Below are 27,180 nucleotides of genomic sequence, written 5' to 3' on the forward strand. Positions count from 1 at the left end.
CTTCGCAAGAGGGTTTTAGAGCAAAACCCCTGCAAAGGCGGTTTTCTTGGAGTTGAACAATCCTCTTGTGAAAATCGAACAAATTTCAAGAACCCACAGCATTTTGATCACAAGAAGAAAATGGGTCTCAAGCAAGAAGATTTACTTCTCAATAACAACACCAATAAGTACGTGTCTCTTGCATTTCTTTTACTATTTCATGATGTATAATTTGATTGTCATTTCTATCTTTGATTTTCCTTTTTTTTTGTTTTTTGTGTACAACCCAATAGTTCAAATGTTTCTGAGATGCCCGTTGATAAGCAAAAGCTTGCTGCTCCAATAAAATCAGCTGTTGATAAGTTTCAGCTGCTACCTGAGTTTTTAAAGGTAATTTTGATGGTAGTTTGGTGTTTAGTGTATGTAAAGAAGTTTATATTTTTGAAATAAATTATGGGTTCTTGAGATTTTTTTCTTCTTTTTATAGGTTAGAGGATTAGTGAAGCAACACTTGGATTCATTTAACTATTTTGTTAATACTGGAATAAAGAAGATTGTCCGTGCCAATGACCGGATTGTATCCGGTGTTGACCCCAGTATTTACCTCAGGTTTGAAAACCATTTGGTATTGTTTATTTCTTTTGGTGATAATTGGTACGTTATATGTTTTGCTAACTTGTCATTTTAGGTTCTGTTTGGTTGTTATTTTTATTATTTTTGTGGTTTCAGAACCGGAAAAGCATAAAGCACGTTTAGATTAAAAGTTAATATAATGTTTTTTGAGTAATTAGAAGTAAAAGAATGGATTTTTTGGAATGAGAACATGCAGGATGTTACTTTTTACTTCATTAGTGCCCACTCAATGTTGCAAGGTCATTTTTTGTGCTTCATTTTGAAATTGTTACTAGTCTCATAATATATATTAACTTAATCTACTTTCAATACATATGTATAACGTAACACTTTTTAAATTTTTTCAAATTGATGCAAATTGTCACCTAAATATGCACCAATTTGTAAGCAACTAAATAAACCCACCAGTTCTAATAAAGGCAATTAGTGATGGAATTAGAATGTATGTTCATTTTCAAAAATTTTAATATTATATAATTTTATTTAGTTACTTGAAATTCAACTTATGATAATGGAAACCAAATATAGGTATACCAAAGGGAAATACAAAAAAGTCTCAAATTTCCATGATTCAAATGACAATGATATGGACCTAGAATGATGCGACATGGTCCAAAGATTTATATCAACAATGAAATTTGACATGGTGCCAATAGGTAAACTATCATTGCTCAAACCTAAAGTATCTCATATATAGAATAAGTTAAGAGTTTGTTGGACAATTACCTGAAATGAAACAATGGCATGAATGACCGTGTAAAGGAGATATTATACTAACAAAGTTTTATTAAATTTTTAAGCAAATATCAATATCCAGAAAAATAAATCCCACTTAATCAAGCTCTAATGTTATGATTGAAAAATGATGTCTGTTTAATATGTCAATTTATACAAATATTTCATACAAATAATAATACCTATTGTCTTTGTGCTCCTGAAATCTAAAATTCACTCAGATGTAGGTAATTAGAAATGCAAATGGATATGCAAGATGTTTGCATGAACATCTAGTTTGTTCTTTATTTCTTTATTATTTTATCAGTCTCAACAAATAAAACGAACAAATAAAACAATAGTCCATAGGTTATAATGAGAGAGGAAAAGCTACATAAGGCAGATCAGAATTTTAAACTGATACCAAAAAGTATCATCAAACCACTATTTATCACTTGCAGGAAGACAGGAGAGGGAGAAGGGGGTGGGATTTTGGGAGAGAATTTTTTATGACTTCAAATTTGGATCAATAGCATTGCTCTGAGATAACTTCAATAAAAAACTACAACTCTGTCAAAAAATTATTCTTCTCCTAATAAAGAAGCTTTGTCATGTTACAAACTAACAATCAAGTGTCACCAACTTTCCAAAACCTTCATTGTGGATATTTGATTACACCCATCAAAAGAAGAACCTAACTAGTCAAATTGTTCTAATCTACCAAGTTAACATAGAGTGATTCACATTCCAACATCAGACCATCATAAAAGAATATTTTGTTCAAAGGACTCAAAGGCAACTTAGTAAATCCACATTTCCATATATGTTATATATGATGCAAGAAGATAAAGGCAAACTGAAAAATGGGAAGAGAAAAAATAACTGAAAATTGAAAATTTTTAGGAAGAAGGGAAAGATATGAACCATTAGATGGCAGAACATTGAGAGATTAAAGAAGATATTTATAGTGTATTTTTAACAGGTAATGCTAAATTGACTACACTTGAAAAACATTATCTAATGCCAGTTGATTACAATTGTACTCGGATTATTTCAATAAGTAAAGTTATTAATGTCAGAGAATTAGTAAGTGGTAGTATTTTTTGCCTCACTGTGAGATCTCTCGCAAGAATAGTGGTTACCTTCAAGCTCCAAATCACCACTGCATTGGACACTACTCCAATGGTCCTTAAAACAGCATATCTAGGCTGCCAATAGAACAGATATTGAAGCATCAGTTTCTAAACTCTTGCTGCATTATTTCATCTCATGATAAAATAACATTCAAATCGACTAACCATTTGATGACAACAGAAGTATCAGAGCCCGAGGGATCTTGGCCATTAGCTTCAAGGATTTGTTTCATTTGTGGAACAAATAATTGCTCTTTGTCATATCTTTTGAACAGAACGTATTAAAAACTAAAAAGAAAAAAAATAAGGAACCGAACATTCACCAGAATTCATCAAAGTGAATCTAATCTGTAATCTAAACATATTCTCAGTCTATTTAAACAATAGTGACAATTAAAAAACTTTGAAGGCAATTATTCTTCATTTAGAAAATGAAAGATCCCATCATCATTCTATCAAATCAAGATTACTAAAATCATAATATCCAGATTGTAAAATTTTAAGTTTCTACAATCCCAGGGTTCCAAAACAATCCAAATCAATCCTAAGATCACATTTGGGCAGGATTAAGAGCAAATAAACAATTAAGTTCATTACATTCTTCCTTTCATAGGTCTAAAGAATACCCTTCAATCATTTTTCTTTCAAGTTTATATATTGTTTCTCTTCATATTCTTTCTGGCTTGAACTGCAAAACATGGTGTTAGAATGCATTCAGAATCAACATCAGCTCACATTTGACAACTAAAAGAGCGTACGTATCCCTAAATTTTGTGAAACGACATATGAACCATACTGCTGTCTAGAATGACATTTTGGGAGAGATAGAAACATATAAGCAGAATTACCCAAAGTGTTGCACTGATAACTTTATTCTTTGTAGGAAATTCAGACCTAATGCATTATAAAATTCCATAAAGCAAAACAAAATTTTCCTCTCTCCACTAGAAATTTAAAACAATTGCGCCCCCCCCCCCCCCCCCCCCCCCCAAATTTTTTTCAAGAACAGAATGACTAATGTCATTCAATAAGGCCTCAATTTTGTAATAAAACTAAGTCAGTTTTAATTGTATGTAATAGACGTGGAATGGTTATATCTGAATGCGTGTCATAGTTTATCTAATTGCTCATTTGTAATCAATATATGAGGATTTTGTTTTTTAGTAACTTTTGAAGAAGCGAAGAGCAGTTAGTAAAAATAACAACCAAATTGAGCCTTGATTCTTTTACTGTCTTGAATTAGTGTGGTTGCCTTGTATTTTGTTCCTTGACTTCTGGTTATGACTTATCTGTTCAGGAGGAAATTAAGTATTCTATGGTATGATTTGGATTTGCACTTTTTTTCGGCTCCAGTTGAATCTTAACATGTGTTGCGGTGTAGGTTTAAAGATGTTAGAATTGGTGAGCCCTCCATGACGATCAATGCAGTCAGTGAAAAAATAAATCCCCATACATGCCGGTTGTCAGACATGACGTATGTACAAATTGTTGTTTCTAAATGCATTGCTAATTCCAAGGTGGAACTATTTCATATAGGCATGATTGTTATTGTTATATTGTCTGCTGTGATAACAACTAATAGAATAATGAGGATTAGTGCATGTTGGTCTGTTTTATATTATTAATATGCTGTTAATTATCAGGTATGCTGCACCGATATTTGTCAATATAGAGTACATTCAAGGGAGTCATGGGCAGAAAACTAGACTGGAAAAGGTACATCAGATGCTACTATGATGTGTGTATAATGTGTATTGATAGGTGCTTTGGATGTAATACGAAATCTGTTCCTGCAGAATGATCTTGTTATTGGAAGAATGCCTATCATGTTAAGGAGTTGTTGCTGTGTGTTATATGGAAAAGACGAAGCTGAACTTGCGAGGCTTGGTTTGTACTCATTGAACTCAGAATAATGGCAGTTGCTTTTCTCACTCCCTTCCCCTCTTTATATTTATTGTTTTTCATTGTCTGACATTAGGTGAGTGCCCCCTTGATCCTGGAGGATACTTTGTCATTAAAGGAGCAGAGAAGGTAATTCAAACTATCTTGATTGTTTGCTTTCTTTTTACTTGCCTCACATGTGCACCAATAGCACTGTCACTAATATGCTCACTCATTCACTATTACATGCTTTTACCTTGTCAGCTGTTGCCATACATAATATTCAATTAATATTCATGTGGCCCAGAAATCTGTAGTGAAGTAGGCTGTGAATTGTACAATGAATGGTTAAATATAAAAGAAATTAGCAGGGTTGTTTAATTAAATTATTCTAGTTCTACCTCTTCTGTTGTAGTACTTTGGATGGGACCCATTAGAAAAGGATCCTGATCTTTTTGGTTTTTAGAGTTACAATTGATTGTATTTTTCTGGACATTGTTAGATAGGAGGATCAAGTGATCATTTAAATGTTGTTATACTAATATAAATTGTACAACTGAAAAAATCTAAAAAGAATAATGCATTTAAAGTGTGGATTTTTATAATTTGTTTACTTTCAGTACTTGTTTTGCACACTAGCACATTTTTTATGTGCTTGTTACTTCATTTGTTGTGCTTCATGAGTTTGATTGGTCTGGAATAGGCTTATTGACAGTTGTCTATGTTTTATCCCTTTCCTTTTCAAATTCTTTTTTCATTGGTACTGAATTTGTATTTCCCTTTTCATGATAGTTTCTCATTATTGTAATTTTCTTGTTCTCTTTCTTGATAGTTTCTTTTAATTATAGTATTATGATTCTGCCAATGTCTTTAGGTGATTTTAATACAGGAACAGCTTTCCAAGAATAGAATAATCATTGATGCAGACAAGAAGGGAAAGTGAGTTGTTCTTCCCTTTTTTACACCTTTCTAATGTTTGATTCTTCCTTGATCCTTCTTCATTTGATTGATGATTGACTCTTCCACTCCCTTAGCTCTTTTATTATATAGAATACTAGTGGTTTCTTGGTTCTGCATACGAGTGTGCTAGTAAGGATTTACTGTAAGTGAGGCGTAGAAGAACATAGAACAGAGGCTAGAGTTTGTCGTTTGCCTAGTTGTTGTTAAAGTCATTATCTAATTCATCATATGTTGCATTGCTTTCTAACCATCAGAGAGTTTGTTAGCTAATAATGAATTAACATTGGTCTAGCTTATAGCCAGTTAGCATTGCTGCTTGTTGGAAAATATGTTTTGAAGCTCATGATCTGATTGAGAAGAAAATGGTGACTATAATTGCTGCAATGAAATTTTAGAATGTAATGCTTTTATGTAATAAATAGAGTATTTATGCATTCATTTTGACATTTGGGATGAGCAAATATGGGCTTCTGGTTTCAAATTGACTGTAATTATTTTGTTGGCATTTTTACTTGGTCAATATGTCTTTCTTCTGGCATATTATTTTAGCTGTCACTATGTTATATTCTTGTCGATTTCCTAAACCTACCGCATTTGTTCTAATTTCTGTTGGTACTACTTGAATCTTTGATTTGTTTACATGGAATATCTTGTTTGTTTCCTGTTCTCTGCCTCCAGTATAAATGCATCTGTGACAAGCAGTTCAGAGGCAACAAAAAGCAAAACAGTTATTCAGATGGAGAAAGAAAAGATATATTTACTTCTCAATCAATTTGTGAAAAAGGTCTTGTTGCATCTTACTTTTTCTCCATCTTTAGTTTCCTTTATTTTCTCTTTCCTTTTTTTCCGAAAGTGTTAGTTAGTGTTACATTATTAGACTTCAGTTTTTGCTGAGTGTTATTTTTCTATAGATCCCTATTATGGTGGTCATGAAGGCAATGGGGATGGAGAGTGATCAAGAGGTTGTGCAGATGGTTGGTAGAGATCCTCATTATAATGCCGTTCTTTTGCCTTCTATAGAGGTAAGCTATTTGGTTAATTGATTGTAATTTGTATTATTTAGAAGATTGGTAAATAGCTTCTTGAAATATCAATTGCAAATTGCTTGAATGCTTATTAAAAGAACGTTTAAAGATGTATATTTTCTTACTAAGGGGATAGTGATAGAGTATATTTTCTTATCCAGACAATATCTATATATTGGTTAATAACAGTTGTATGGGATATAGGTGCAGTACAAATGCAATGTCAAAATTAGAAATGATTTGATTGATAAAGAAGTGGAAGTTGAGGGAAGGGTGCCTTGAATGGTTTATTTCATTTGCAATGTAGATCTATGAAATGCATCAATGCAAAAGAGTAAATATGAGTGTGATAGAAATGAGGTAGAAGGGGACAGAAAAGGACTTTGGTAAAAGTCTTGAAAGAGGGATTTAGTTCTAACAGTCTTGAAAGAGGGATTTAATTCTAAACTCCTATGGAGAACCTTATGCAGATCTCCTGGTGGGATTCTTGAGCTGTCAAGATTTCTTAAGAAAATTGAAAAGCATCTCATCTCCACCCTTTATTATAAAAGCCCACCTTAATTTGTATTGAGCAGCATTTAGATTTCAGAAATAAAATTATGATTTCTAACATATATCCTATGCATTCGATAACATTTTCTCAGTAATTTTTAATTTATGTTCTATACTCTTCCACAAGCACGTCCATTCTAAATCCTGCATTCTGTCCGTGTATCCCTTCCTACACAATGTCATTGAATGTCTGATCCTACACGGATTGTGATTTTGGTATCAGTTGGCCTCAATTAGTTTTGACATTTCATAAAATCTTGTTCCCTCCTTTCTAGATCAGATTGTTACCTAACTTGGTAGTCTCTTCTACTTCTATGGACACTGATTATTGTATACAAAATCCTCATTGAACTAATTTCATGATGTATGTGTTTCATTTTCGTGATACATTTCATGATTTATTTGTTAAGCATTGGCATCACGAAAATCATCTCCATTTGTTATTTTAATTTTGTATTGAGAAGTTTTTACTCTGTATTCTCAATTTTTCTAGAGTCATTATTGTCTTCACAAAATGGTCTTCTTTTTATTTTTATTTTTTAATTTTTTTCTTTCCAGGAATGTGCAGGAGTTGGCATTTATACTCAGGAACAAGCACTGGAGTACCTAGAGACGAAGGTTCACTACTCTTGCTTACTTTTGAGATAAAACTTATGAATTTGGCTTTTTATGTCTAGATTTCAATGCACTAAATGGAACCTCAAGGTTATTGTCGATGTTTATGTGTTTATTTCACTTTGATTGTAATCTGCAGATATTTGTTACTTTAATGCAACGTTTTCAAAATGAAAATTCTTTGATGTGCCTTATTTTATAAATGAATGTATGAGTCTTACTTTAATGAATAAAATCCATAAGTATTATGAAGGACACTTTAGGAATATGATTAATGTTGATGTCCTTTTGTTTGTAATTTTACCAACTTTTGTGCCATTATGTGTATTAGAGGTTATTTCCAGAATGTTATTGCTATTTTTCTAAGTCATGTGTCTTGCATGTGATTCTATTTAATATTTCCCAAAAGGACTCCACGTTATTGTTTTCTGGTAATCTCTTGTGTTGATTTTAAGATTCAACTTAATCAATGTAAAAAATGGTGTTTAAACTAACATGGGAGGAAATATAGATTGCCGAAAGTAGAATTAATTATTGGAGTTATAGTACTATCACAACATTAATTCTAGATTGCCCTGATGTTTTAAGATTGTGAAGGGTGGTTAGGAATGGGGGATTTATGGAACAATGGTAAAAATTAATCCTAGACCACTGAGATGTTTAGGATTAGGACTGGTGTATGCTAAGGAAGCTTAAGTTTCAACATGGCTTGTACGTTGAATATTTAATTTACATTAAGGATTGGCAATTTGGTCTTTTCTTTGGTTGAGTTTGCTATCCTGCTCACTTTTTAAGCTAGCCTTGAGCTCCACTACCCTTATAAAATTTCAGCTCTGCTATCCTGCTCACTTTGTAAGCTAACCTTGAGCTCCACTAACCTTGTAAAAATTCAGCTTTTTCTGTGCGTATGAGCTCTATTCAGTGTTTTTATGATTCTAACTTTCATGATTTTAGTCTGCCTCAAGCCAGAGGAAAAATATTTCCTAGTGCTCCTTTAAAGTTGCTTTGCTGGGCTAATTCTCTGACAATTGAAACCCTGTTTCTATGAAGTCAACTCAGGGACGAGAGATCAGCTTATATTGAACTGTTTGGAGGCACATGCATCAGATGATGCTGACTTGTCAGAAATTTCAAATGCATTGCTGTTGCCAATGAGTCCCTATAGGATAGTATGTGCTAATAAAAATGAGCTGCCGTATACACTAAATGCTGCTAACTCTGACTAGCCTTATTAGGCAAGTTAACTGAACCAAAACCAAGCTTGGGCTGATCATTCTGGTTGATCCATTTGCAGTCCCTATACAAGGAGTTTCTTAACTCCATGAAGGTCGCTGTAGTTGTAAGACAAGCGCTTTTTTTTTTCCCTGTTTGTGTTAATTTTTTACTCTACTTTCTCTTTGTTTGGGAATCAACTAGTTCATGAGTCACAATTAACTCAAGTGTTCGTACTTCCTCCAATCAGTTCAATCCCCTGCTTTGTGCATGCCTGTTCACCAGTAGAATTTGGCTGAATATCCTGATTTTTAATGTTTTTTTCTCGTTATTGTAAGCATTACCTTATTTTGTTTGGTATCCTATGAAAGCTTTCTCAATAAATTGGAGTCTATTTGAAGTGTTGATGCACCATTTAGTTTGTGTTTTCCCTTTTGCCATGTATTAACTGTTGTTCAGATACTTCTGGTTGGTTCAAATTTTCATGCTGGTTGCTTCCTTTTGCAGGTGAAAAGAGTTATGTACACTGGTCCTGCATCTGAGAAGGTTTTTCTTCCTCCTTAGTCTTTCTCTGCATAAATATCCATGTGTATTTATTTTTTTTCACATGATTGAGAGCGTTTGATCAATTGAAAATGAAAAAAAGTTCTATGCTGTAGGCATTTTTTTGCTTAAATTAAGTTAACAAGTTAATTATTCTTTAATATTATATATATATATATATATATATATATTTTTTTTTTTTCTCTTGTAGGAAGGAAGAGCTCTGTCTATCCTTCGAGATGTATTTCTTGCCAACGTTCCAGTAGGTTTTGTTTCAGAATTTGAGTTCAATCGCAGTATTTGACATCAACAATTATTTACATATAATTTTCTCCTTTGTCTAGGTGCGTTCTAATAATTTTCGTCCAAAATGTTTGTATGTTGCGGTAATGCTGAGAAGGATGGTGGAGGCAATTTTAAATAAGGATGCGATGGATGACAAGGTAGCTGGTTCAACTCAATGTGAATGGATATTTGTTTTTCAGTTATTGGACAGTGTGGAGGCACTACAAGTTTGGTCAGAGAGTCAACCTTATTGTGTTACTGTATAACTAGGAAAGTACTCTGCAAATAGCAAGAACTTCAACTCAAAAATATTACTAGAAGGATTTGATTGATCAAATCTAAAGGTTGACTATATGTATACAAGTATTAAGTGTGTATCTATCATAAGATGCTTAATATTAAGCACTAGAATTCTATCTTATTAAACCTGTGCCTACTCACTCTTTCAGAAGATTACATCTTTAAGTTTACTGGAGCAACTTTTCAAAGTTGCAGCCACAGAATCTTTAATCCCCTAGTCAAAGTACTGTATAACCTTTATCTGTTGTGACCCAGGCTACCCATGAACAAAAGGAAAGCCACATACCCTTAAGTTAAAGCATTTTGCATCAGGGCATTGCATATTTACTTATGGATTTCTATGCCAGGAAACCGGACCATCCTTCATACTAATTCACTGGTATTTGTTATATTCCTTTTCCATGTTTGTGAAGCAAAGCAGGTGTCATGGTGTGTCATAGATCCTATCTATTCATGAATTCAAGGAGCTTCTGGAAACATTGAAATTGATGAATATGTTAGTCAGTAATGCATGTAAGCTTACTTGTGCTTTGGTATATAATGGTTTTCCCTTTTTTATAGGATTATGTGGGGAACAAGCGTCTAGAGCTATCAGGACAATTAATCTCTCTGCTTTTTGAGGTATTGTTCAGGATTGTGCTTTGTTCCTGAAAACCTTATGTAAGTGTGCTGTGTGGTTCTCAATGTTTCTCTCCTGTCCTTGATGACTTCTTAATATAATAGGATTTGTTCAAGACAACGATTAGCGAAGTGCAGAAGATGATTGATCTCGTGTTATCAAAGCCCAGCAGATCTAGTGCTTTGGACCCTTCTCAGGTAAGTGGCGGAATCAGTATATTCAAAACAAGTGCTCTTTCATATGCCAATGCAATTTTGGATGCTTTAGGAATTACTCATGCTTTAAGTCTTGTCTTTCACCATGTGGGATTTAGCAAAATCAATCTATTTTGAAGTGGTGGTAGGTGGAATTAAGGATGTGGGGAGGGCATGGACAAGGAGAGTTATGGATCATGAAGGAAGATTTTTTATGGCAGAAAATGATGACTATCTCTGTTGAGTCAAATATTTTAGTGTCCAGTTAGGCTTTCTGCAGATTCTTTCAAAACTTGAGCATTCTTCAACATATAACAATTGCTGAGTCATGGTCAGACCAGAGTCAAGACTCAAGACTGGTTGAAAGTCCAGCTTGTCTGACTGTGTATTCAGTCAAGTTTTTTTTTTTTTGCTTTTCTTTTTCTGGTTTCTGAAGTTGTCTGTTTAAAGACAAAAAACAGAGCATAGTCAGTCTGAAGTTTTAATTGGTGTTTCACACTAACAGCATAATGAACTGGAATCAACATTAGGACTCATTCAATGTAAATAGCCCCTCTCATTTATAGTTTCTATTATGAAGATAAACTTGCAGACTTGTTGCTCTACCAAGAATTTTATATTCAAGAATAGCCTAGGTTTAGGAAAACAACATTGCTTATTTGACCAAAAATGTAAAAGCTAGTTCTACGTATTAATATATGTATTTTATCTCCATATGCATTTTATATTGTATTGATCTTTTCATTTTTGGTTGAATCTGTTTTACCAGATTTGCATTTCATAGAAAAATTCTGAATCCATTGTAAGCAAGAATTTTTTTTATTTGTAGTTTTTACGTAGTAGAGAGACCATTACGTTTGGGCTAGAAAGGACCCTTTCTACTGGTAACTTCGATATAAAGCGTTTCAAAATGCACAGAAAAGGCATGACACAGGTATTTTGCATTCCCTCAATTGGTGTTAATCTATTCATTTTTTCCTTGTATTTTCTTGGTAAGGAATCAACTGATGGAAAATCTTGTACTGATAGGTGCTAGCAAGGTTATCCTTTATTGGGACTTTGGGCTATATGACAAAAGTCTCACCACAGTTTGAGAAGTCTCGGAAAGTAAGTGGACCGAGGGCCTTGCAACCTAGCCAGGTGAGGGTTATGTCTCTGCACTGCATGCAAAATACATTGTTATATGCATTATTGTTTGGATCTTGCATATTCAGTTTCTGTTGTTTCTGCCTGTTTATTTATTTCTAGTTCTTTTTTCTATTCATTTAAATTTCTATAGTGGGGAATGCTTTGCCCTTGTGATACTCCTGAAGGTGAAGCTTGTGGACTGGTTAAAAACTTAGCACTAATGACTCATGTTACAACTGATGAGGATGAGGGTCCTTTGATTTCTCTGGTATGTACTTTTTCATTTGAAATTTCTGTCTGTGAAGTTGTTGTCATAGTAATAACATCATGTTAAAAGTAAATATTGAAGAGATATTTCACTGATGATAGCAGTCTTTGGTGCTAAAATATTTTGATTTGCTGCATTTTTTTTAGTAAAATGCAAATCTAATGGGTGATATAAAACAAATATATCAAATAATAGGAATGTTTTTGGTTTGATTTGGATTTTTTGGTATCTCCTCAATTCTAACCTTACTGAGCTTCTATGTTTCTTCAAATATGAACTGGGCTACTTCCAGAACCAAATTACTCCCTGCCTCTCTTTCTTTCCAGGTTGGTTACTTGGTTTGTAGTTTCATCACATTAAGTAATCTCAAAATTTGGAAAAATAGAAAATCTCTGCAAGGGATGCAAGGAATTTGAACGTGAAAGAAGTAAAGAAACCTTTTTAAATTGAATCAATAAACTGATAACTGATAACTGATAACTGATTCTTTCCAAGAATGAGTTGAAAAGTGAAAGAAAAAAAAAAAAACAGAGAAATAAGAGAAAGTTGTTGCCAAATTCGGCTGGAATCTGTGTAAATTTTTTCTTATTTGCAGCTTAAAAAAAGGTTGGGAGGGAAAGGGTTAAAAAAAAAAAAGACTAGAATTGTTCAAAAAGAAAGCAAAAATAGGAAAGAACTTAGAGAGGAAGACCTGCAATGTTACAAGGAAAAGAAAAACCTAAATGTGGAGCTGATTGTTGATGGTGGCAAGAGGCAGTGACGGGTGCTGGGGAAGGCCAAATGAGATAGAGACAAGAAAAGACATAATTGAGCTTGGAGAGGATGAAATGTGAGGTCCAGAGCAGTACAAAGAATAAAGAAAAGAGATTTATATCAAGAGAAACAAATACATATAAAGAAGAGAAGTTAACTTCAAGTATGAAGTAGTATGAATCTAAATGTGATGCGATATTAGTTAGTAACAAATATATTTCATACATTCTTTAATTATTTTAATATTCAGTCAGTATGCATCTATAGAAACTAAATATCAGAAATACCGTTCATACCATGTTAATACATGGCTATCATATTGCTATTACATCTGTCATCTTATTTTCTGCATTTTTTTTTAATTTTTAATTTTTTTTTATAGTGTATCAGTGATCACAAAATATTGATGGGTATTCTAGTTAACATTTTATTTTATGGTCATCAGTTAGTTATAATCTAAAAAAAATTTGTTATCTCATTTTATTATTATAGTTATAATTTATAAGCGTAGCGAAAAGAAATAAATTATTTCAATAATGTAGAGCATTATATGGAAGACATCTCAGCCAACATTGCATCTTGCTTGTGACTAAATTTAGATCCAAAATTTGAAGAAGATTATTGTTTTGCATCTCAAACTGAATTCTTTGATGTGTCATTGACCTAAGTCATACCTATACGTGTATGTTTACATTTTAAATTCATTGAGTATATTTTTGCTGTAATAGTGCTATTGCTTGGGCGTTGAAGACTTGGAGCTACTATCTGGGGAAGAGCTTCATACACCAAATTCTTTCCTAGTTATATTAAATGGGCTCATTCTTGGCAAACATAGACGGCCACAGGTGCTCCAATGTTCCTTAAAGGCAGCTACTATTTATATATATATGTGAACGTCAACTCATTGAACGATAATGTTAAAACTCGTTTTAGCTTGTTAGACAAATGTTTGTTCTCTTTGGTGCTTACTGTAAAGATATACTCACTGAAAAAAGATTGAGATACGAAGTCTTGGTCAGTAGAAATTTATATATTAGTACGCAAAAGTCAGCCCAAGTCAACTAAACTTTAATATCAATCTAGTTGCAGACTTTTACATAATGTAATTTTACTCTTTGGTGCTTGATTTAAAGTGTCGAGTTAACGAGTATTTTCTTGCTACTTTGTATTGTCAGCCTTTACTTGCATTAAATCACTCTCGTGCACCAGTGCATACCTGTGACTATATGTATGTGTTCTGTCTTATGTTCATTTGTTTAGTACCTGTTTGGTTCTACTTCTGGATTCCTCTGCTCTAGAGATCTGCCTATTAGCCTTTAGCTTCCGTAAAAGCTGTAATAAGCTTTGAGATCCCAAGCTTAAGCTTCTAAAAAGATCTAAGTGAAAAGCTGATAAAAATATATAATTAATTTTTTTTTTAGGAAAAGAAAGAAATCTTGGTAATTTTAATTACTCTGATAGTACTTGTCCAAAAGCTTTACTTCAAAAGCACTTTCTATTGCAGCTGCAGCTTGGCCAAATTAGATCTTATTCCGTCCTTTTTTCTTTATTATAACATATCCATCACAATGAACTTATTTTGGCTATGCTGAACTTATAAGCATGTAGCTTCTAACTGCCCTCTCTCATTAAGGCAAAATACTTTGTCTCATTATGTAGCCTCTCTTTTTTAGCTTGGTAGGTATACTTTGATTATGTAGCATTTTAAAACTTTCCTCTATTTCGTTTAACCCGCTCCATGATATAAATTAATTTTTCTTTAAATCTTTGAACAATTGATTTTATATTCAGAACATAAGACTGTTAGGAACTTCTTGATGATTTTTCAATTCCTACACGTGTACTTGTGTAGTAAAATTTATTATATATATAATATAATATAATATAATATAATATAATAACTTTGTTCCACTAGTTCAATAATATTCTCTTTCCTTTATGTAGCATTTTGCTGTGGCTATGAGAAAGCTGCGGAGAGCTGGCAAAGTTGGTGAGTTTGTGAGTGTCTTCGTAAATGAGAAGCAGGTAATGTTCTTTCACTTTAAAGCTACTCAATTGTCTTGAGTTTGATATTTGTTCTTCAAATTATATCATTTTCATTCAGTTTCTATAATTATGCTGTCTGCATTTATAAACACTTTATACAGATGCCAAGAATAAGGTCAACTTGCAAATGTATCTCAGCTTTTCCTTTTAAATGGCTAGATTTTACCAGAATTTATATAGTCAAGTTAATCTTTGGAGTAAATACTTTTCTGTTTGCTAGTTGGTAAGGATAGGTTGTTTGAGTTAGATACTCTCTATTACTTTTTCATGTAACAATAATCAATGCATCCATCCATAGCTGCATGCTGTACTCATATATTGTGCATTTTACACACATTAATGGTGATGATAAGTGTAATTGATTGTTTTTGGTCCAAAAGGTAATGGAGAGAAGTCATATCCTATGTGGACATATGGTTTTGGGTTATCTTTATTTTATACTTTTTCTTTTGGGGATGATCTTGCATGAGTGAACTATGCCTTTTTGTTTGTGGGATATAGTTTCCCATCTATAGCTCCCTTATCCTTGCAAAATCTGATGAAAGTAAGGGTCAAGAAAGTCCTTTGAGCAGCAGGAACTATTGTAAATATTCACTTAAAAAAGTCTGGTCGATCCCCTTTGTGCTTTTCTATTAACCCTGATACAAGCCTGTGTTTATTTCTGATTGCCTTATCATTGTGTTACAGGAGTTCTATGTTTCTTTGTTGTTGTGTATGTTTGTGTGTATTCTGTAATTTTTGAAACATGTGTATCTAAGAGGGGTTGGGAATTTGAAATAAATGGTACAAAGTAGACAAAGAATCCATTACATGAATAAATATTCAGATTCCCAACTATCACGAGAATATCAAAAAGCAAAAAACCTACAGAGCAAAGCAGAAAAGATGAAAGATTTTATTTCAATAATTATGTGATGAGATGGTATTCAGAGAAGCTGCGGGTGCTTGAGGTTCCAAAGACTTATATCTTTGATCCTCTGGAAATTAACATGTCTTTTTAGGGGTATAGTTCATAATGAATGATGGCAGATTGCTCAAAATTGTGTCACTTAAGGGGAAGATGCAATCAGGGAACAAGAGATGGGTAGATATTTTTGGGAAAGATGGGAATCAACTTGGGGCTTGAGAGATGAAAATACTGAAAAGAGTTCAGACATACTGATCTAGGAGGGATAAATATGTCAGATGCGTCCTTGAGTAACATGTCTTGATTTAATTAATAAATAAAATAATCCCCACCCCCCTCCCCCTTTTAAAAGGCTGGCTTCACTATGTCATCATTTGATGGATATATTTTGTAATTCTGAGTCCCACTGTGTCCATGTTCTAATCTGATCCTTTTGAGAACTGTCTTGTTGTTGTCTCCATATTAAATTGTATTCATGTGCTGTGATTACATTGACATTAGAGAGTAGGCATCCACTAGTGCTTTTCTGTGTTCTGTGTGAATTGGGTTTTTTCTTTTTGTCTACAGGCTAATGGTGATTTTAAATATTTTACTGATCATGATTAATAAATGTTGATCAGCGTTGTGTTTACATTGCTTCTGATGGAGGTCGAGTGTGTCGACCGTTGGTAATAGCTGACAAGGGAGTATCAAGGATCAAAGAACACCATATGAAGGAGTTATTGGTATGAGTTATGTTTCCTATATTATCCAAGGAGAATAATGTTGTTCCAAAACTAATTCAACTTTTTTGCTCGTTAAGGATGGAGTCCGCACTTTTGATGACTTTTTACGTGATGGATTGATTGAATATCTTGATGTCAATGAGGAGAACAATGCTCTGGTTTGTTTCCAAAATGTTTTAAAAGTTTGACATTCTGATGTTACAGTTTATAGATAATGACTTTTGAAAGCATGATTATCTGTTTATAGATTGCTTTATATGAAGGAGAGGCTACACCTGAAACAACCCATATCGAGATAGAGCCTTTCACGATCTTAGGTGTTTGTGCTGGGCTTATTCCATATCCTCATCATAATCAGTCACCAAGAAATACCTATCAGGTTTTTGACGTTACTTTCTGCTATATTGAACGATGCATATCTGTGAACTGTAACTTTTGCTCTCATCTTCTCTAAATGTTTGTGTATGTGTAGTGTGCAATGGGGAAGCAAGCAATGGGAAATATTGCATATAACCAGGCAAGTCATATTATTTAGTATTCTATTAATCTTTATTTGTACCTTAGAGCAAAGAGTCCTTGTATTTCATTAAACAATACAGTTTCCTTGAATGCATGAAGAAATTTATGGAGGTTTTATTAGTCTACAACAAGCATCCACTATTTTCCATAAGTTCTGCTTAACTTAAATGTTAATAATCTGATCTCATACTGTGCAAGTTATAGGTTCGCATACACATATAAATACAAAGATGACTTTGTTTTTGAGAAATTTCTCTGCTAAACTTGAGATAAGCTTTTGCCTTATCCGTTTAAGGTGTTGAGTTGTTAAAAGTAACGATTACTTGCCAAATGCTGCAGTTAGTGCAAAGTCTTCTTGCTTGTTTGCTTTTTGTTTGTTGATTTGTTACTTTTAAAACTTGATTAGGAATGTTATGCTGAGATATGTCTCCTTGCTAGATTTTATTAGTTTTTAGTTTCATTTCATATGTTTGAGTTTAGCTTAAAACCTTTTGTTCATATATTTCTTTCAATTTTTTTTCTTCGCTGAGGTGGTCTCTTTATGCTGTAGTTGTGCCGGATGGACACATTACTATATCTATTGGTGTATCCTCAGCGGCCTTTACTGACAACGAGGACAATTGAACTGGTCAGTGGTCTGTATGTTGTTGATTATAGCACACCTTTTTGTCCTGTAAATTGACTGCTTTGCTTTCAGGTTGGATATGATAAGCTTGGAGCTGGTCAGAATGCGACTGTTGCTGTGATGAGTTATAGTGGGTATGACATAGAGGACGCAATTGTCATGAACAAGTCTTCTCTAGACCGTGGTTTTGGTCGTTGTATTGTGATGAAAAGGTATGCAACTTTTTCACCCTGATGATGACATTTTCTTTATTCTTCTGATTGCACCTTCTATCCCTGGATGGCTTGGCAATTAGCAAATCACATATTTGTTATCCTTGTTATTCTCTATTGAATAGGTATTCTGCCGTTAATCAAAAATATGAAACTGGTGCATCTGATAGAATACTTAGGCCACAGAGAACAGGACCTGGTTCAGAAAGGATGCAGGTAATAAATGTTGATACGTTTATTTAACTTTCCCCATTGCATGATGAATTGTATTTCTTACATCTCCACTGCTTAAAAGCATTTTTGGTCTGTTCACACAATTGTTTTGTTTGATGACATCATATCTTTATTAAATTATTCTTCATTGTTATTATATTAGTATATTTTTTGTAACTTATGTCCTCTTCCTACATCAAGCTGTAGTAGTCTAGGATTCTGTTGGTTGTGATGTGTTATGTTATACTTCCTCCTAGGTGAGAGCATTGGGTAGGCTATAACTGACTAACTAACCGGAGCTGACTACGCTTGGCTTCAACAGGTTGGTTGATCAGTTTCGGGTCCCTCCTCACATAATGGATGGCAATTTTAATTATTTCACTTTCTAAATTTACCCTTCAGGAGATGGCATTTAAATTTATATACACTTCCAATCTGTTCAGTAGACAGGATAGCTTTGGAAAATAAACCCTCTTTAAGATTTCTATTTTCTTACTTGTTTATTAATCAGTGACAGATAAAGTAAAAATCTGCTAAAGTGTATAAAACACAACGTGGACGATATCCCATCTCCACTCATAAAGCAATGAGAACTGTGAATGATCTGGGTCCATTAACATACTTTATAGAGTTATAGGATGGACCTATGTTGCTCGGACTCAGGTAGCTGTCAATTACTGGTATGTATCTAGATGCCTGACTTGTCAATTGCCTTTGAACTTAAGACACTGAACATAAATGGTCCGAGAGAAGGATTTTGTTGCGGAGGCTTGTTTTACATGTACTTAAGTATAATATATACATAAACATACAGATTTAGTTACATGAATTATTTGTTTGATTATGAGAGTTAATTTCAATTTAGGTGATTGTAAGGGATGGTGGATATATGGATTTGTTTCCATGCATATGGTTAATGTGAGTCAGCTTATTTTGAAGGGGAAGTATGAAATTTCATGGTTGCACATTTGAGGACAAATTGGAAAGACAAGCCTTGTTATGCAGAATATGACCATGTTTAATTTTATCAGCAATAAAATGCAAAATCCTGCAGTTAACTCTCTTTTCCTTGTACAAGTGAAGAAAGTTGTTACCTCTGCTCTGTTCAAATCTACTCTCCCTCTCACACCTTTACTCTCTTCCCCTTTCATGTTTTTTCTTTTTTTGATAAGTATGCTTCTCCTTTCACCTTCCACACATTCTATTATAGTTTGCTTGATTGGTACCCAAAAGGGATCAAACCTTAACTCCCTGAACATCATATGCTTCAATGGTGAATCAAAAAGTAAATTGTCTCTTTTATGTCCAACTTTAACTGGTTTTAAGTTAGAAGGTAGTCATTGCCTCACGTCATTATAAGCTGTGCAGGTTGGGAGTAACTAGATGATGCAATTAAAAGGAATATGTCAGCTGCTTGATTCTTTGAAGATATGTATAGAGACTTCAAACTAGAATAATGAACCTTTAGAAGGAAGAAGCTGTTGAAGTTTATCAAATTTATTTTAAGGCATTGAACACAAAACCAATTAGTAATAGGTGAAGAAACCTCTCTTATGTTTATTTAAAGAATCTGGATTTCCCAAACTTAGTCAATGTGAGGTTTATTTTTATCACCACTGCGCTTAGCACTCATCCTCATGTGTAGGGATATAGGAACTATCATGTGGCATATACTTCATGTGTAGGATAATGAGCCTATTTTATGGCATGTACTTCACACGTAAGCATAGCAAGGCTATCCAGGAGGGGCCAACAGGTAGAGCTTGCTCTCATACCTTGCTGAGTCTCCAGTTTGAAACCACTTGACTGTGAATTGACAGTATCTCTCTTCTATTTAAGGATCCAGGATACCACTCATTCAATCAATTTCGTATTTGTTTTAATCACCACTTAACACTCTCCCTCATGTGTAGGAAAATAGACCTATCCCCTGGCATCTACACTGTAGAGATAATGGTTTTATCATGGCATGGATTTAACACGTTGGCATAACATGCCTATTTATGGAGGCACCAACAAATGGGGGCTAAACTTGTGAAATTATGTCAAATATCATTATGAAGCATTCGAATTGAAAACAATTGGCAATAGGTGAAGAGATCTCTCTTTTCCTTATGGACCCAAGTTACCTTAAATTTATTTAATGTGGGATTATTTTCATCATCACTTAACAAAGGTGAATTGTTCAGAGAAGACAGTACAATTTTTGAATTCTTTGCTAGGTCATAAAATCTAATGAGGATGCAATTGGTAGTAGTGAAGAAACAGACACTTGTCTTGTGTTTGATGTTTGAAGTGCCTCTTTAGACTTAAGTTGTCAGAAAACACTTTTTGTGTTGGAAGCCAGCATTGTTTGATGCAAATCCAAAGAAAGCTGAAGCAATATTAATGGCTAATTGGTTTTAGTTTTCTTACAGTGAAAATTAACTAACAACCTCCTAATATTTTCCTAAAATCCCTTCTTTCTGCACCTTATTGGATCCCTACATATGGAGGAGCACATTAAACTTTGTTGTTTTACGCTACTCAGACTCTCAAGAGTAATGGATAATTTTGAAATATAGCTCATTATTGTAATTTTTGAAAAGTTTAACCATGGTACCTTTCTGCACACAAGCACTGTTTCTGGTTAAATTGGATTATTTCATAATTTCCATCAAGTTTCAATTGTGAAGTTCTTTATGTAGATATTAGATGATGATGGAATTGCTACTCCTGGGGAGATTATTAGACCAAATGATATCTACATTAATAAGGAGTCCTCTATTCATACAAGAGGATCTCGTGTATCTTCAGAATCTCTACCTGATAGGTAAGTTAATTGTTTTACTTTCCGGTAGATCTTTTGTTGCTCTTTTTTTTTCTTTGTATGTTTCTTACCAATTTTTGATATGCAGCGCATATAGACCTGCTAGGCAAACATACAAAGGTCCTGAAGGAGAGTCTTGTGTGGTGGATAGAGTTGCTCTTTGCACTGATAGGAACAGCAATCTATCTATTAAATTTTTAATACGCCATACACGTCGACCTGAGGTAGGCAATATTAATTTTCCTTCATCACAAATTCATATCTTTCCTGAGAAAACTGAATGTTGACCTTCTTGTTTTCTTTTCATTGCTCTTTTAATACTTATTCACTTAGGTTGGTGACAAATTTAGTAGCAGACATGGCCAGAAAGGTGTTTGTGGCACTATCATTCAGCAGGAAGATTTCCCATTTTCTGAGCGTGGCATTTGTCCTGATTTAATTATGAATCCTCATGGTTTTCCAAGGTAATATTTTTTTCTTAGTTGTGTAATTTTTTGATTGCAATAATTAGAATCTAAGGTATTCACCCCTACAGCCTTTTTCCAACTCCTGCTGTCTGTCAAAGATGCATTTTAGAATTTGAAAAACACCTGAGAAAGTGTTCTCTTTTTAATACCTCTTTGTATGGGGCTGATTGGAATGCATTAACAACTAAATTACATCGTGGATAGACTTAAGCATGAACCCTCCCCCCACCCTTCTGAAAGAAAAATAAAAAGAGCTAGTTATTCACTTCCTGAATTCATGTGCTACTTTGTGAGCTATATCTTGCTCATGGTTGTGTATATAACATTTACCGTCGGTGCATCTAGTAGAGAACTACAAGTCCCATTAAGCTGCATGTACAGCCAAAACACAGGAATGCCTTTTGCTTCTCCGAGGGTTACTTTGCATGCATAAGAAGAATGATGGTCCTGCTATAATCAAAGAAATATTTATGTAGGTTATTAACTGTAATGTCAGTTAAAAAATCAAGATAAAATGCATAAGAATTCTGCATAAGCGGTCCTTCAACCTGGGTGCAGGTGTAAAGGGGGTTGAATGGGTGAGCTATTAGCACAGTTCTCGTGTTGCACTCTCTTCTTGCATTTTTTATTTTTACCTAGGATTTCAGTTGCTACTGTTTCGATATGAAGGCAAAACAGGTTGGTGTACCTTTCTCTCTTTTTTCTCCCTTAATATTTTAATTGTGGGTAAAGAAGTATGTATGGCTAAAATATGAAAGAGTTACATGGAACATAATGCAAAGCCTACTGAGTTTTATTCTCATTGAAGCTAGTTAAAGACATTTCATCATTTTTTTTTTTGTTTTTTGTTTCGTTCCCCTCCTCCCTTCTTCAACTATTTTCGTAGACCTCTTAAAAAAAAAGCCTATTTTCCTAGACCTCTGTGACATATTTATGCATGACTACAGTGAAAGAGCATGTATGTTTAAACAGTACAAAATTTTGTGCCTTTTGTACGAGCATGTGTTACTTTATGCCTGTCTCTGTGTTTTTCCATCAGAAAGGCAAATGCTGGTCACAAATCATAAAGTTCTTGTTCAAAATGTTATGGTATTGATTTTTGTTCACAATATTCAGTTAGCATTTCAAGCTTTTAACTTGTTGATTGATGCATATTGATAATTTTTTGTTATTGTTAGTCGAATGACTGTAGGTAAGATGATAGAGCTTCTTGGAGGCAAAGCTGGAGTATCATGTGGTAGGTTCCATTATGGTAGTGCCTTTGGGGAGCCTAGTGGTCATGCGGATAGGGTTGAAGCTATAAGGTTACTTACCTACCCTCCTTCCCCACCCCTACCCCCTCCTCAATGACAGTTCATTCCAAGCATAGCAAATTCATTTTCTTTTTACTTCCCATCCTTGTAACAGTGAAACCCTCATCAAGCATGGTTTTAGCTACAATGGCAAGGACTTCATTTATTCAGGTTTTGCTGCTTATGCTTTATCCTTCTTCCTCTCCCCCTTTCTTGAAAGTTGAAACCTCCTGGAGGTGGCAAGATTAATAGAGTTACGTCTCCTATTTTAATAATGTAATCTATATTAATAATGCATCTTAAATATGTTAACAGTTGGAAATAAAAATAACTAGAGTTTCTAACTTATTTTTTCAGAGGTCACAAATGTATTGAATGCTTTGCAAGAGAATAGATATTAAGAAGCTATCCCTATTGACACCCATCTTTAGTGATGTGGATTCATCTGTTTTGGCATTCATTGACAAACCAACTGACAATAAGTTATAGTTTGATAGAAAAATATCAATATGATAGTGAATTTATAAGTGCATATGGATGTCGATGCATGTATGATTATAAATGATATACAAAGAAGATAAAAACAGAAAATAGAGAATTGAAGTAATTAAAGATTAGAGAGGGAGGCCTCTAATTGCTTTTTTTATATTTTCAGATGTTTCAGGAAGGTACTTTTCAGTCAATATCACTGTATAGAAGTGCATTTTAGGTTCTTGATTTGACCTTTTAGCCACTGAAATGTACTTTCAAACTCTAGTATGACACATGACCAATTCCTGAAGATTTTGTCACTGCAATTAAAAGAATGGAGTAAATCAGATTGAATGTCATAATCAGTTGGAAGGCAGAATTATGTGTTACCTTTACCATAGTTATTCAGGGGCCTTTTTTAATGCACCTTTCTGGATTAATCAGTGACCTTGGATAATTCTTTGAGATCCTGCAAACTTATTATTTCTCTGTTCTAGATATTCTATATACTGATATCAGTTTTTGAAATGATAGAATACCGACATCTCTAAGTTTTCTTCAGGTATTACAGGTTGTCCACTGCAAGCATATATTTTTATGGGACCAATTTACTACCAGAAGTTGAAGCATATGGTTAGAGTTCAATTCTTTATGCTGTTGTACATCTTTGTTGATCCTGTAACGTGATTTGGAACCAGAATTTGTTTCAGCTATTTTGTTTTGGACTTTCTTTGTGTATAACACTGAATGTTGAATTATGGGTTACTTATGGCTCTGGGCATGACAAACTGCCTTACTTCTTGTGCTGTCCTGCTCCTAAACATGATAATGCGTAGTGTAAAGAACTTGGTTATCACTTGAACTTAAAGCATATAGCTTTGTGTGTCACACCATGTACTCAGTCTATGGCCAGACTGTATCCATGGAACAACTGACGTTCCTTCCCTGTTTCTATTCTTTTATTCTCTGATGCTCATTGTTTTTCTTGAACAAAGAAGTAAAGCCAAATATGAAGTCTTACATGCCTAATGTTCAGAATTTCTAATCATGAAGAAGACAAAAATGTTCAATTTTTCGTAAATGAAAATTTTGAACCTTTTTCATTCCTTACTTATATTTAAACCCTATACTAAGCACGTGAGATGCCTTTATCTTAATAGGGCCTCAAGCTGAAGATATTTTGATTTTAGTATATTACTTTGATGTGTTGATGTTGCATGCCACACAGCATTTTATGTTTGTTTAGCTTACCTCATTCTGTCTAATACTTTGTTTCCTTTCTAATTATTTATGACCGTTAGGTCCTTGACAAAATGCATGCCAGAGGTAATGGGCCTCGAGTTATGCTAACTAGACAGCCTACAGAAGGGAGAGCTCGAAATGGAGGTTGTTCATTTTTTCAGTTTGATAAATTTCTCTGTTTTTGATTTTACCTTGAGAAGTATTATGTTCTAATAAGAGTGTGTGTTTTTTCCCAGGGTTACGAGTAGGAGAAATGGAACGTGATTGTCTAATTGCTTATGGTGCTAGCATGTTGATTTTCGAGCGCCTGATGATTTCCAGTGATCCTTTTGAAGTTCAGGTATTTGATCATGCTTTTGGTGGTTGCAAATTAACGTATCAAATTCTACATGCATGTGCCGTTTCTGATTTGTTTAGAATTTTCAAACATTGGAATATACAACAATGTTTTTTTGTATTGCTCCAGAAATAGCAGCAAAATTAACAATGCTCTGGTGCTTGTGTATATCATAATTTTTTCCACATGTTACTCCATGTTCTGTTTGAAAAATTCACTCAAGCATTTATATACTTCATCATGCTTCCATTGCTTACATCCAGTCGATAAAGCGTATTTGCACAACTGCACTATCATCATATCCAATCCCAGCTATAACAAGTGAAAATTTGGCCTTCTTGCTTTCTTGAATTACATTTGGTCTGTTACAGCCACAGGTTGCAAAAGTTGCTTGCTTTTGCAGTTGGGAAAACCTGTAGCAGAATTCCTATTGAAGTTGCTCTTATCAAAACGTTTTAGTTCAGTTTAAAAATAGTTGTTATTTTCTTGTTTCATAACATTAAATCATTCAGTACTTGTGAATGCCATTTATCTGTCATTTTCTGGTAAATGGACAAGTGCGATGCCTTTCTGACGTTTTGTACTGCTGAGATTGTTGATTTTAATGAGCTTAAATCTTATAATAACCATCTTTGGAACAGGTTTGCAGAAAATGTGGTTTGTTAGGATACTACAGCCATAAGCTGAAAACTGGGATTTGTTCTTCATGTAAAAATGGCGATAATGTTTCTACTATGAAGCTACCATACGCATGCAAGCTTTTGATCCAGGTAAACTTCGAAAACATTGTTGTACCAGTGAGGTGTTTGAAATTATTATGTGACTAATAGATATACTACGTTGTACAAGGACCTGTTTAACTCAAACATCCAATCTACATTAATAGGCTTCAAGGGCATTTGTTTATTGAGCTTCATTGTTCCTATACCACTTGTTGATGCCTTAAGGGTTTAACATGAGACTTGTTAGTCCCACTCCTAGTCAGCACCATGTAGTCAAAGGCATGCATTTCACTACTTCTGCCTCAGTTGAAGGGGCAGACAGCTCATTAATTTGGCCAATTATTCCCGTTTCCTTCTTCAAAGTAGAAGTAACATGGCATCCAACCTAAGTTGTTGCCTACATAATTTTATCTTCTAGAACCATCTAATACAACAGGCATTGGAGTCGAGTCCTTAGCCAAAGAGTGGTTGGAACAAGAAATTGTAAATCACTTATGTTCTTAAGCTTTCTGCTCTAAATATATAAGAAATGGACTTAACTGTAAAAGCAATTTGCTTATTTGTTTTTATTGCATAGAGCTGAAATATTCATATGATGCTCTTTTCCTGCTGTTGCTTGGTCAATGAGTTACAGCTGAAAATGGTACAAATGCAAACCTGTGGTGTCATAGGAGGTCAATCAGTAGGTTTCCAGTTTCATGTAACATTTAATAAGAAAACATTATCTATTTGTTCCAAACTTTCAGTAATGTTCCATAAATTGTCAGAATTTTGGATAATGAATTAGTGTTTTTTAGTCTAGTGTTTGCTACAGTTAGTCAAGGTATTTTAACATATTCATTTACTGGTCTCATTTCCACCTTTTACTAGCATGCATTAATGACTGCAGTCAGTATTGAGTTTCTTTGTTCAGCGCTTTGTATGCTGGCTAATAAACCTTATGCTTTTAGATTTTAAACTTTTTAGTTTACTTTTCTCATGTGTGAGTTTATCCCAGTTTTCCTATGAATTCAGCCCAATGATCATTGAATGCCTTTTCTTTTCTTGTATTCGTGGTTTCTTATGTATTGATCTCAATGATTTCAGTTCCTTGTTTTCCTCATGCTCTCCTAGTAACATTCCTACCATTTCATGGCATGCTTTCAGGAACTCCAGTCAATGAACATTGTGCCACGTTTGAAACTATCAGAGGCTTGATCTGATGGAAATTTTGCTAATATCTTGATTTATGAACCGGAGATAATGGACCCAGCTGGTATGTTACATTGAATTTTTGGGATCATATCCAGCTATCATTGCAAATGTGTTATGAAATGTAGCTACACAGTGATTCAAAAACAGATGGTTGGAATGTTCCAGCCGGCTGGCTGTTGTTTTGGAGGAAGATTGCAGCTGCCCGTTTTTATGCGCGGAATAATTCTTAATTTTGTAGAACTGGCGTGTCATCCAAAAGATATGTTTCAAGAGTATTGGCGAGTTCAGGCTGATTAGTTGATGTCCATGTATTACCTGCAGCTGAAGTAGAAGGGGGTTATTGTGGATGGTCCGGCTAGCCTACCTGTACCACCTCTTATAATAAAAAAGTAAGGAGTTTTCTCAAAGATGAGCTGTTCAAGCCCTGGCAGCCGTTGGGTAGTGTATAAGGGGCATGATTTGCATGTATTGATTATGATACAAGTCTTGGTTGTACTCAAAATGTAAAAACGAAGAATAAGTTACTAATAAAGGCTTTCAATTTGTGCCTCTCTTTGCCAATCTGTAAAACCATTTTATATGTAATGCTAAGCTTAAAGTTGCCA

General features: G+C 34.0%; 1 protein-coding gene across 1 annotated transcript; it reads left to right on the forward strand.

Moving 5' to 3' along the window:
• The first annotated feature begins 42 nt into the window (after positions 1-42).
• Positions 43-27,180, forward strand: NRPC2 (nuclear RNA polymerase C2). Its single transcript, XM_018129546.2, has 38 exons — positions 43-167; positions 273-369; positions 467-588; positions 3,841-3,933; positions 4,103-4,175; positions 4,256-4,346; positions 4,438-4,490; positions 5,215-5,279; positions 5,979-6,084; positions 6,212-6,322; positions 7,436-7,495; positions 9,212-9,250; positions 9,459-9,509; positions 9,592-9,690; positions 10,394-10,453; positions 10,556-10,648; positions 11,475-11,579; positions 11,675-11,785; positions 11,925-12,041; positions 13,523-13,639; positions 14,739-14,819; positions 16,368-16,472; positions 16,550-16,630; positions 16,720-16,851; positions 16,945-16,989; positions 17,542-17,619; positions 17,689-17,828; positions 17,954-18,044; positions 20,729-20,853; positions 20,939-21,074; positions 21,184-21,314; positions 22,496-22,621; positions 22,725-22,780; positions 23,643-23,713; positions 24,382-24,466; positions 24,559-24,662; positions 25,301-25,429; positions 26,528-27,180. Exons 1-38 carry the CDS (start codon positions 121-123, stop codon positions 26,576-26,578), a joined length of 3,477 nt encoding a protein of 1,158 aa, XP_017985035.2. The 5' UTR covers positions 43-120; the 3' UTR covers positions 26,579-27,180.

This window comes from Theobroma cacao, chromosome 10 (genome assembly GCF_053813885.1).
Source record: "Theobroma cacao isolate CCN51 chromosome 10, ASM5381388v1, whole genome shotgun sequence".
Lineage (NCBI taxonomy): Eukaryota > Viridiplantae > Streptophyta > Magnoliopsida > Malvales > Malvaceae > Theobroma > Theobroma cacao.

Coding starts and splice junctions, on each gene's coding strand:
- NRPC2 (XM_018129546.2), top strand. CDS start 121: ATGGGTCTCAAGCAAGAAGATTTACTTCTCAATAACAACACCAATAA. Junction 21,315..22,495: donor AATCCTCATGGTTTTCCAAG/GTAATATTTTTT, acceptor TGTTATTGTTAG/TCGAATGACTGTAGGTAAGA. Junction 25,430..26,527: donor CATGCAAGCTTTTGATCCAG/GTAAACTTCGAA, acceptor GCATGCTTTCAG/GAACTCCAGTCAATGAACAT.